This window comes from Paramisgurnus dabryanus, chromosome 23 (assembly GCF_030506205.2).
Source record: "Paramisgurnus dabryanus chromosome 23, PD_genome_1.1, whole genome shotgun sequence".
In the NCBI taxonomy this organism is placed as follows: Eukaryota; Metazoa; Chordata; class Actinopteri; order Cypriniformes; family Cobitidae; genus Paramisgurnus; species Paramisgurnus dabryanus.
The window spans coordinates 14,848,015-14,860,862 of record NC_133359.1 but is presented as its reverse complement, the minus strand read 5'-3'; the positions used below and the strand labels follow the sequence as shown (position 1 = coordinate 14,860,862).

At 36.8% G+C, this 12,848-nt stretch overlaps 1 protein-coding gene across 1 annotated transcript in view; it reads left to right on the top strand.

Annotated features, from left to right (window-relative positions):
• The window catches only part of shank2b (SH3 and multiple ankyrin repeat domains 2b), a 254,294-nt gene that overhangs the window by 183,073 nt on the left and 58,373 nt on the right, over positions 1–12,848 (top strand). Inside the window, exon 11 of the mRNA XM_065291651.2 lies at positions 1,481–1,820. Coding sequence (XP_065147723.1) covers positions 1,481–1,820 — 340 coding nt within the window. The remainder of the gene's footprint in view (positions 1–1,480; positions 1,821–12,848) is intronic.

The following is a 12,848-nucleotide window of genomic DNA, read 5'->3' as shown; positions in this document are numbered from 1 at the left end:
GCATGTGCAAGAAAATATTAAGACAGGACACTCCACTACAAACATTTACACAAAGAAAATAGACGTGGACGTAAAAAAAAGGTATACCCGGACCTTACCTACTTCATGTAGCGCGTGCCTTGTTGCATATTTGATGTAGGCACGAATCAGGATACAACGATTTTTGCAAAAAAAGTGGATCGTGGAGACATTTCAGTCGTTCACTATCAAATACCATCATATCGCACACCCCTACAAGAAGCATGATGCACAAGATACAAGAAACACATATTTTGACATGAAGAGCAATACACGTGACACTCTGAACACATATTTTGAATGTGCACCCGTCAGAAGATAATTCACCGGCCACCACTGCCGGTGCATCTCTTAAAACAACACAGAATTTTGGGATTAAACAACCCAGCATAGGTTAAATGATAACCAAACAGGTTGGGTTCATCCCTTTTGCTTCAGTGCTGGGTTAAAAATAAGCCAGCATTTTTTTTTTACTGTAGAATTATAATTAACTTTTCAAAACTGGAATGACACAAATGTAATTATGGGACTTATGACTACAAGTATCCAAAATAAATCAAAGCTAAGTTATATTTTAGCATCTCCAAAGTATCCACCCTTGCCTAGAATTTGCAAAATCGTTCTCCTGGTCCTGGCAATTTATCAAGCAGCTGGTTGAGGTTTCACCTTGTGATGTTGAATCTATTTTGGGTTCTTATTGGCTGCTGCTTCTGCATTTTTTTGGTCCAAGTCATTCATTACAAAAAATTAGAGAAATTCATATTTTGGCAATATTTTGGTCTACGCAAGAAATGTTAAATATTTACACTTCACTCAAAGGTTTCTAAACATGGTAGTTTACATCACCATAATACAAGTGACAAATTACATACATATTAAATATAGTATGTAAAGTTATATCCAATCTTGCACCTCAGATTCATGCTTGATCAAAATCTTTCACCTCAGATATGTTTTGATCAAATTTTTGAAAAGATGTTGGGGTGATTGACATCTAATTGACGGGTGATTGAAACTTTACTTTAGCTCTGTCAGTACATCATAAGTTTAAATTTGGCTTGACACATATCATGCAATATTCAGTTACAAGTATTATAAATAATTTCAGGCCCTTTAGTACTGTAAAAAAATAAAATAAACTGCAGTAAATTCAGTTCATTATTCAGTAAATGAGCAATGAACCCGGGTGATTGTGTATTTGATTCGCAGACAGCTTGCTCTTTTGGTGATCTGGCCCTTCAGGCTAAGTCTGAGTTTAATGTGATATTACTCATTTGTAGAAATGAGCTGAAATACGTCTCAACAGCTTGCTCTTAAACACCCGCCACAACGCTTCAATTATTTCCACTTGCTAAGAAATGAAGGACGCCGTTAAAACCGAATTGCTTTGAGGCTGGCGGAAAAGTTGAAACTCCACTTTATGTTCGTCATAATTTTTAATATCTATATAATTTTTTCCCAGTGCCTTTTCGGGAGGCACCGGCTGGCGCAGGTCGTAGCAGGCAGCTGCAGCAGACGCCCCTTCAGCACCAGGGCAGGAGCACTCTGGCCGCCCCTCGCGTGCTGCTCCGCTCCAACAGTGACAACAACCTGAACGTCAACAAGCTCCCGCCGGACCGCTCGCGCTCACCTTCGCCCCTGCGCAGCCTCTCGCCCCGCCACCCCCAGCAGATGCAGAACAGCCCCAATGGCACAGTGAAGACCATGGCCCGGGGGGGACGCTCACCCCGAAGCCGTTCCCCTTCCCTGGGACGGCTGGGGGAAGGAGACACACGGAGACAGACCCCTCAGCGCCACAACAGGTCAGTTTTGACACATCTGAGATATCACCCATATGAGAACCTAGTATGGGTTATGTAAACAATGGCCCAAAATTACTTTTTACCACCTTGTGCTATACCTTTTAGCAATGCTGACTACATTTAGTATCGGAAAAGGCTCAGAATAATCACAATACCTAATAACTTCTTTTTCTCATTTCGTGTTTCAGGGGCTCAATACAAATAAAACAAATGTGAGATGTTGAGAGAGATGTTTAAAAAAGTTAAGCTTCTGTATCTCTCTGTATGTATCAAACTACCATCGTATATATTACTTAATATATTATGTTTAAGTTCACAACCAGCTGTTTATTTTCACTTTTTGATGCAGGGAAAATGTTAATTTTAGATCTAGGAAACTGGCACATTTGAATATGCTGTAAAATCTGATGGGGCCAAAGGGGATCCCTCTTACTTTGGGGCAAAGAGGATCCCTTGATGTCCAGAGTAGAGCGTGTCCCTTTCTATTAGGACAAAGTTGTTTTTATCCTTTGCCACCCAAGGCCATTTCTGGCATATTTGTGTTGTTTTTTTAGGGCCATGTGTGGATGCAAATAGGTCAAATGTTGCTTTGGTGATTGGGAAGTGGATTAGACTGGATTATGCCCTCTGTCCAGCTGTACTTTATATACTTTTCAAGAATCCATGCATGTGGATATGTGTGTATTTACGGGACTATTAGTGAATATGTGTCAGAGTCAAAGGAAATGAGGCTTGGCTTGTAAGCAATTATTTAGACTTTTATTTTGTATTTTTTTTTTCAGTTTGATGAGATTGAGTTGAATAAGAGAGTACCATGCACTTATTCGCTCCTGTATTCAGCAGCGGCACTTTATCATGTTGACAGATGCTTTAAAGGGATAGTTCACCCAAAAATGAAAATTATGTCTTCATTCATGCACTTTTATGTTGTTCTTGATCACAAAAGAAAATATTGATTAACTTTTATAGTAGGAAAAACAAATATTATGGAAGTCAGTGGGTATCGTCAACTATGTGGTTACAATAAATTATGAAAGAAACTCATACAGGTTCAGAACAAAACGAGGGTGCATGAATGATCGCAGATTTGTAATTTTTGGTTAAAGTAATCCTTTTAATGGGCTCAAAGAAGATAGAAAGGGAATAATTTGGTGATGATAATTTGGATAGATTGACTGTAGATACATAGCTATACTGTATATAGAGTCACATTATATAATGGGGAATGGTTTATGGTGTATGTGAGCTCCCGGTTACCATAGTTACTCATTCCTTTACTATGAGGAAAATAAAGAAAAAATATGTTTCTGAATATGTTTCACTTATTACAGTAGTAGCAGTCGTTTTGATGACTTCGTCATCTGCTGACATATCAGTGGATAAAAATAAAACTATTTAATTAAAAAGTGCATTTAAAAATGTATAAGATTAAAGACAGAATGGTATTTTGATCAATTTCCTATATGTGACCCTAGACAACAAAACCAGTCATAAATAACACATATATATATATATATATATAAATATATACACTATATATACCCATACAATGTATTTTTTGGCACAATATATATATATATATATATATATATATATATATATATATATATATATATATATATATATATATATATATATATATATATATATATATATATATAATCACATTGTATGGGTCAAAATTATTAATTATTGATTTCTCTTTTTTTGCAAAAAATCATTAAGATATTAAGATAATGTTCCACAAATGTATTTTATATTTATGTATTATATATATATTTATATATATATATATTTTTTTTTTTTCAAATAGTTGTATCTTGGACAAACATTGTCCTATTTTAACAAATATATAATAACATACACTTATAAATTCAGATTATGTATTAATCACAATTTTAAAAAGAATTCACCATTATGACTGGTTTTATGGTCCACAGTCACAAATGTTGTGTACATAAGTGTGTTTACTAGAAATAATGCATTTATTAAACATATATATATTCGATAAATTGTCCAGCAAATGTAAAAACCTGTCATGATTTTAGACTCGACTAAATACTCTTCTGTATTGTGCTTGTTATCGTATCTAGTATGGCAGACCTAGTACACTCAAAAAAATGATTCAAGCCCTTCTTAGAAACGACACAATAAAATTGTGTTCAATTAATTTAAAATACCTTATTAAGAGCAATAAGTATATATATTTAATTATTCTAACACAAAATGAATATGTACTATAATTTAAGGATTTCTTTTTAATTGCGTTAACACAATTTCCCAGCATGCTTTGCATGCAACTGCTTTTGCAGAGTATTTTTTTAAATTAAGTGTTATTTTATGCATTTTTATGTAAAGAGAAAGACTTAATAGTGTTTAATGTACATTTATCTTATTGATTTAGAAGCGTTTGTGTTATATTTTTTCAAATTGTTTGGTTACCATCGTGCAGAAGAGTGGCGCTTGTGGTTAGGTTGTGGATGTGACGTATTTCTCTCAATGAGGTCTAACTGTGTTAATGCCTGTTTGGAGATCAGTCTCTTCTCACATGTTCATCCAAAGTATCGTATGTTATTATTATTAGCATGCTAACATGTGCTTATGCTAATAAGTATGATATAAAAACGATTTATATAAAATAACAGAATTGAATTATTCAGACAACACTAGAGTTATTCAAACTATGCTAAATCGAGTTATTCAGACTACACAAAATTGAGTTGAGGCAACTAAGTGAGTATTGCCATTTACTTTAAATTGAGTTGGACTAACTCAATATATTTTTATTGTGTAAAGCAGTTTTTTATGAGTAAAGCCCGGTATACACTGTGCGATTTTAAAAAGTCCTTTAGGATTGTTGCTTGCCACACTGTGCGATCAAGATCGTAGTTAAGTCCATGTCACACTGTATGATCTCAGTTTCCATCAATGTCAGACTGTACGAGTTTAAAGACTTTTAAAAATCGTACGCACGCAAACAAACGCGTCCGCCGTTTTTTGTCATCCATCGACGACGGCTGGGCGAACACACGCTAAAGCGAAGGCTAGCAAACTGAAACAACATCTATCATTCATTTAAATCATGACTTGTCTCAAGCATAAAAGAAGAAAAAACGAAGGAGACGAGTACCTGGCATTTGTATTTCCAGGGCGATTTCTCTCCAGCCTGCTTCATTTTTATCCTATACAGTGGCGATGACACATTGTACAAACACTCTTTATGTTTCCATAACTCCACAAGTTTCTCTTTCTGCAGTACAGTCTATCTGGCTCTTTTTGACATTTGTCTGTGTTGATTTGTTGTTGTCGCCGCACTAATTGCGTCATCTGGTTCTGTGCTTCTATTGGTTATTGATCTGCCGGTTTTCGTAGGGAGATGTCACACAGCAGGATTGTCTCACAAAATTTCTGACACTGCCAGAATTTTGTCGGAGGATAATTTTGATCGCAACGGTCATTAATTGGCTGTCTGTGAACATGTCAAACAAGCGATCAAAGACGGCAGATTTTAGCCTAGGATTCCAGAAATCTTTTAGGATTTCAAAATTTGTCCCAGACAGCTAAATCGTGGCTAAAATCTCACAGTGTGCACCGGGCTTTAGGGGTACACATTCATATTGGATGGAAATCCTGCCCACAATTTTATTGAGTTAATCCAATTAATCATTTTTTTTGTGTATCTGCAAAGGGCAGATATGACAGCAACCACATTTCAGCATGATGTTTGCTTATGGCCTTAAAAAGTAACACAAAAAAATATTTGGACATCTGTCTGTTAAATAACCAAGCAGCCAGGATTTGGTTGCAAATCTATTTGCACCTGATCCAAGCTCTTGGACAGGAGCCCAGGCTCTTGTTTTCATTTTTTTTAGCTTTGTGACATTGGGTACAACAGCGCAAACACAAAGGTGCAATATGGAGAGTGGACAAAAATGTAAGACACAGAAAAAGGCAAGAATTTGTTCAAATAGGAAGCATATGCCTGTATGTGTATATATAAATATATATGTATGTAGATGATGTGTGTGTATGTGGGATATATATATATCTATATAGATGTGTGTGTGTGTGTACTTTCCTGAGTGAATGCATGCGTGGGTGCACATCATGTAGTGAAAGTTCAGCGTGCACGTGTGCAGGAGTGTGTGCATGGATGTGTGTCGGTGGGTGTGCGAATCTTGTCACTCAACAGGGGTTCTAGCGCGAGAGCGGGCTCGGTACAGTAAGTGGGCCAGGCCAATTACTCACTTCCACCGCAAAAAACTCCTCTAATTAGATGTCATTTTAAAAAGGAAGAAATTAACTCCTTTGGTATTTGACCCTGTTCTCCTCTCGTTTCTCACGATGTTAGCCTATATAGATTTGCTTGTTGTGCTAGACACTTGTTGCATTCGAAATGGTATTGTCCAGTTGTCATGCTAGCCAATAACCTCAATTAAAAGTCATTCTGCAAGCCTTTATTTTATATAAAAAAAACAAATCAAACAAAAACAATGTTCACAAACACTGCAATATGACCAGATTGTGTGTTTGTATTTTTACTACATTGTTGCAATGTCTCATTGAGAAGTACAATATTTTAACGTTACTTATAGACATGTTTTTATGCCATTTTGATACAGTAAAAAAACTTTTCATCAGTAATTGCTAAAATGTAACTTTCCACAAAGTTGCAGTGGTGTTGTTTAGATTTTACAATGAATAAATACGTATGCTGCATAAAATGTTGTAGTAAGGTTTTATGTGTGCTGGGTAGTGTCAGTGACAGTGTCAAACCCTTAGAAATATCATTGGCTCTTGTGGCTGCATGTGAAGCTCAAACCGAGCACCATCCCCTAGTTACAGCGGCAGTTGCTATGGCTATGTCCGTATGGTGTGTGTGTGTGTGTGTGTGTGTGTGTGTGTGTGTGTGTCACTTTCACTCTGTGTCTATGTATAATCTACTCCGTGGTGTATTAGATAATGTGGTCGTTCTTTAGTGGCTCCGAATGGAGCCAAAGCAGATGTAGTTAGTTACAGCGTCGTATTGCAATTGCCATTTGTCAACGCCTATAAACATGAGAAATTGGAGGTTTCGTATCTTGTGCCAGTAAAGGTCATGTTGTGAATACACCGTGTTGTTTGTTCTTAGTTTGAAGATTCTGTTTTAAAGGTCTACCATTTTGAAAATGTATTGTGGCGGTACCAACATATTCATATTCGTTAATATGGTACTCAAAGAGATGGTAGTAAAAATACTTTGTCGCCATATTAGTTGCATGGTTGTTCTTCACCTAAATGTTAAACGTTTAGTTCCAATGTAACTTTTGTAGTTCGAATATATATAAAACAATTCAAGGGATTTATGGTTCATTCACATTGGGCGAAAGCATTAACGCTTGACGGAAGGCTTGTGGCCAACAGCCAATCACAGTGGTCACACAAGCTCCGGTCTTACATAAACGTAATTGGCCGGCTCTGCCTAGGTTATTTGCGTAAGGTGATCTGATTGGCTGATGTAAGCGTTGCCGCTTGAAAAGTTGAGAAATGTTAAACTTCTGCCGTGAGCAATGGCACTGGCGCGGCACCGACGGTTCCGCAATTCAGTTTGGCAACACATGACGTCACCCATTAAAAGTCAATGGTAAGCGTAAACGTTTTCGCAACGTGTGAAAGTACCGTAAGACATTTTCTCTTCCATCACATTAAATGATAGCCTGACGTTGTCATACTCAAAATTTTAGTCAGAATTTGAGTCTGAAATTGCTCCATTGGGGTGTGATTATGGGGCGTGTTTAAACCGAACCAGGACAAAAAATGCCTCTGCATTTAATTGGATAGACCTACAACCAATCGAGTGTGTGACTTATGTTGAAATGGTGTCTTTTGCAGCCTGACCTCAACTGCTAGTTACTTTGCTACAATGAGACTAACATTATGATTGTACTAAGAGTTAGCGAACGTACATAGACACCTACTATGTCTACAACATTTTATGCATATCATGACATTGTGAGTTATTTACTAAGTCATACAGTCAGACTATCTCTTACCATTTGTAAGTTAGATGAACTTTATCAGGCTTCTGAAAAGGAGCTGGCAACGACCGCTAATTAAATCCACGTTGTCGTGCACGCTATCGATATCTTGTAGAACAGACTTGATGACAGAATCTTCACATCTCAATTCTCCAGCGGCAGCCGTCTTTGTTGTAAACGGTTTCAACACAAGCGCTCTTTGGTGACGTGGTTGATTACGTTATTGTTGATCATCTGTCAATCATCGTATAAAGCCCTCCCAAACATTTGATTGGTTCGATCAGCTTTCCGTCACACATAGTAGCGCCACAACAGAGCGACTCCAGACCGAACTTCCCGACCTGAAATGTTGTGGGCGGTGCTAAGTTCGGCTGGCACCCAGGCTATTTAATTATACATTTAAATTATTTTGCCATAGCTTACCATATTAATGATTATAATTCATAGCATGTAAGACTCTTTGTTTAATGAACCCCTACAGAGTTAAATAAAGCCTGATTTAGCTGTAGCTACTGTAAGAGTAACCGTATAGCCATTAAAGTCACAAAATTTGAAATGAAAAACTTTTTTGGGGGGGAAATATTGTGTTATTTTTTTCAAATGACTTATCTGTGAGCTTCATAGAGACAGAGCGCAGCGCGTCATAACCTGAAAATCACGCCCACGGGTGGGGGGGACAATCCATCCGTCTCCATTGACTTTGTATAAGCTGTCGACCACAAAAAACAAGCTTTTAAAGACACAAAAGTGGAAAACATTCAACTTTTCATAGTACTCCTATTAGTAAAACTGCATCCACTAGGGGGAAACGTAGTCTGCGATCCGCTTTTTTCTCTTTAAAGGCTGAGTTTACGGCTCAACAGCTTATAAAAACTAATTTCTGGGTTTTTTGGCTTGTTAGCTGTACATTTTGTCACACAGCAGCTTTTAGGCATTTTTCTATTTTTTGTTATAAGCCAGAAATGACAAGGAGGTGGCCTCTCGCAATACAAAGTCAATAGAGACGGTTGGATTGTTCCCCCCCGGTGGGCGTGGTTTTCAAATTAGCATAACTGCGCTCTGTCTCTATTTTTTTTTTATGTATGTGCCCTCATTATCTTTAATCAAAAACGTGAATCTCCTCCCCTCCTTAAAACGATCTGTCTTGACTTACGGTCATGGGGTATGGCAGGTGGGCGAGGCCCGGAGAAAAGGTCGCAGCGACTAGCAAGTAGCAACATGACCCAGCTTCAAACGATCCAATCAGTTCTCAATAAACAAATTGAATTTTTTTTCATTTCAGAGGCCGTTTCACTTGGAAATCACGATAAGGAAAATAAAACAATTGCTACTTCCGTTTTATTGTGACTTTAATATAATTTCGCTACGTGTTTGCCAAGCGTTCGTCGTAGCAGTTATTGTAACTAAGGATTTGATTTGACGATCACAAACAAAGCCACATTTGCTTTGAGCTGGATTAAAAATAGACCTGTGGATGTGACTATATGTGTGGCGCTTCAACCAATATCTACAGTAACACTTGATGGCCTTATTTTCTTCCTCCCCGTTTTGCATAAATATCTCAGCCCACATGAACTCTCTTTTGCTTTTTTCTTTCAAAAATAAGATGAGCTTATGTAATTGTGTTTGGACGAAGCCGGATAAGAAAGCAGCGCTGCGCGTTTTGACAGCTAGTTGCATTGGCAGACCGTCTGGCTGCCATAGGCTGTGCTCTAAATAAGTAAGCCAGTCATTTATGGTTTGTTGAAATATGCTTCGTTTTCTTCCAAAACACCTACTGGCTTGTAAACACCTGCTGGTGTGGATTCATTATGTTCAGACCAATTGAAAGTTGACAATGAGATACAGATAAAGATGTCAGTGTGTTGCGCTTATGGGTAAAGCATGGCTATTTCTGTGGTTTATGATTTTGATATTATACAGTAGATTCGATTGCCTGGTTTCATGTGGCTGTCGGCACTGATTCTTAAACAGGTTTTCATGTTTGTGATGTAAGAGGCATTAAAGTTTATAAAAAAATGAAGCAAAACTTTCAGACAATCAATACACAATTTCTAAGGTGTTGGTCTATAAATTGAAAGCTTTTCTGATGGGTGTCGCTATTGTTTCCTTCCAGACCTTCACACTCGACTTACTCACAGTACAGTATGATTTTATTTTGCTTTATACGTGGTAGAGGAGGAAACAAAATACAGTGGAGCCACATTTATATTGTATTTAACATTAATTGTATATAATTAATGGGTAATATATCCAGTATTCTGTATTGATGTACTTTAGCAAGTGGCCATGTTGCTTGGCAACTCCCTGCAGTTAAAGTAATGAACTAATAACACTTGGTGCAAAAATGGCTTGTTCCGATTATTATTAGCAATAAATGTCAATATTTATTGCACATTGGCGTCTTTCATTATATTGCAGTTGTATAATAAGCCACTCGAGAATGTGTGGTATTACCGTAGGAAGTTGATGAACTTAAGATATTTATTGCTTTAGTTAACAATTTACGCAATTAAAATATACAGGGTGGTTAACTCTTTCCCCGTCAGCATTTTTCATGATTTTCACAAAAGTTTAATGCCTCCCAGAAAATGCTCTTCTTTAAATATATATGACGAGATAACTCGTCAATGACGGGGAAGGAGTAAATATACATATTATAAAAGATAAACACTTATCTAAAGGATTATTAGGAACACCATACTAATATAGTGTTTAACCCCCTTTCACCTTCAGAACTGCCTTAATTCTACGTGGCATTGATTCAACAAGGTGCTAAAAGCATTCTTTAGAAATGTTGGCCCATATTGATAGTATAGCATCTTGCAGTTGATGGAGATTTGTGGGATGCACATCCAGGGCATGAAGCTCCTGTTCCACCACATCCTAAAGATGCTCTATTGGGTTGAGATCTGGTCACTGTGGGGGCCATTTTAATACAGTGAACTTATTGTCATGTTCAAGAAACCAATTTGAAATGATTCGAGCTTTGTGACATGGTGAATTATCCTGCTGGAAGTAGCCATCAGAGGATGGGTACATGGTGGTCATAAAGGGATGGACATGGTCAGAAACAATGCTCAGGTAGGCCGTGGCATTTAAACGATGCCCAATTGTCACTAAGGGGACTAAAGTGTGCCAAGAAAACATCCCCCACACCATTACACCATTGTATTAATGAGAAATTGAACGGGTGTTCCTAATAATCCTTTGAGTGTACCGTATGCACAAACTGGATGGCGATCTGCATCTGCGCAATTTCTGTGATAGTATGGGTGTTTTATTCTTAATAGACCTTTTTAGGAATTGCTCTTGTGAACTTCTTTGTGACCATCTTTTAAATACGATATATTGACATAGGGTCAGTACTTAGATTAGTAGGAAATCGCCATCATCTGCTTTCAGGTGGAGCGGCATTTACTACACAAAGCCGTAGTTCAATGAAAAGCTGGGCAATATTGCATGCATTGTCTCAGGCGATACGTCCATGATAATAAAGGCGAAATTGCCCTAATTGATAGTAAACTATGGCTTTGTGTATAATGCCACTCCATCTAAAAAGCAGGTGATGGTGATTTACTACTAATCAAGGAACTGGCTTTACTGACAAGATGCGCATGACAATCGCATGCGATTAATCGTGCAGCCATATATTGACATATGTAGCAATTTACAGATAAGATGTTTTGTGGCACTTTATGGTCTGTTTTGCTACCAAATATTTTTTTTTTTTTTACGGGTGTTTCAGGCTGCTTTTGGCACTTATAGCTACTAACTTTATAATAACAATTGGTTTATTTTAGAAAAATAAATCAACACAGTAAAAAGTGAAAGTTGGCTCTGTTTAAAAAACAATTCATTTTGGTAATTTTTTTTACTTTTTTAAAATTTTAATTTTTATCAACTTTAAGTGAAAAATTTAGGGTGAATTTTTTTATAAATAATTACTTCAATTAGTGACACCCATTGCTTTATCAACTTAAATAGTTTCTTTAAAGTGAGAAAATTGAAGTGTAAAAATTATTATTTTTAAGGTGTTGCCAACTGAAGTTTTTATTTTTTAAGTTAAACCGTGCGTTTAGCATGTAAACACTTTCTAGAGCTCTATTTTGTGAACACAAATCTGTGTTATCTTTAAATAAGAAGGCTTATGTTGACTTTGGTCGGTGACATTGATAGGGTCTCTGTGGAGGCTTAAAAAAGCAAGAGGCACTTGTGAGGGCATATGTAGGTGCTTTGTCCCAATTTCATCTGTTCCTATAGGCCAAAGTCGTCAGATGCCACCACGGGGACCCGGGGAGGTTGTGAGACAGAGTGAGAAGTGACTTGTATGACCCCAGTGTCTAGGTTTACACCTACACGATGCACACTATAGCTGGATTGCATGACATTATAATCCAATGTTTTGAATATACACAATTTTTTTTGAATGGAGAACCTTACGTACAGTCAATCTATGTCTATTCAGTGGGTTTAGTCTGTGACCACTAGAGAAATTGGTTATTAAATTTTCATTTAATTTGCAGAATCATAATGTATGCAGTGGTGGCACCCTTAAATATTGGCACCCTTGGTAACTATAGGTATGAGCAAAGAAAGCAGTGAAAATGAATCTTCTTTTTAAGCTTTAATAAAAAAAACCACAAAAATATGATGTTTCATTGAAGTAAAACGCAATGCCATAAGATGTCCAGGACCTCTGCTACAAATAATGTTATTTCTCCCCTCGTTTTCAATAGTTTTACTTTAATGAAACATATTTTTGAGATTTTTGTATTTAAAGCTTAAAGAAGAAACATTTTCACAGCTTTCTTTACTCATATTTACCATGGGTGCCAATATTTTTGGCCACAACTGTAGCATATTTTACACTATAACGTTCTGTTGTTTAAATGTTTTGCATATTTCCAGGCTGACATTGACATTTAAATTCTTTATTTTTAATGTGGCCTTACACTTTAAAATATTTATAAATAATATTTATCTATATAATGAACATTCGGGTACATTT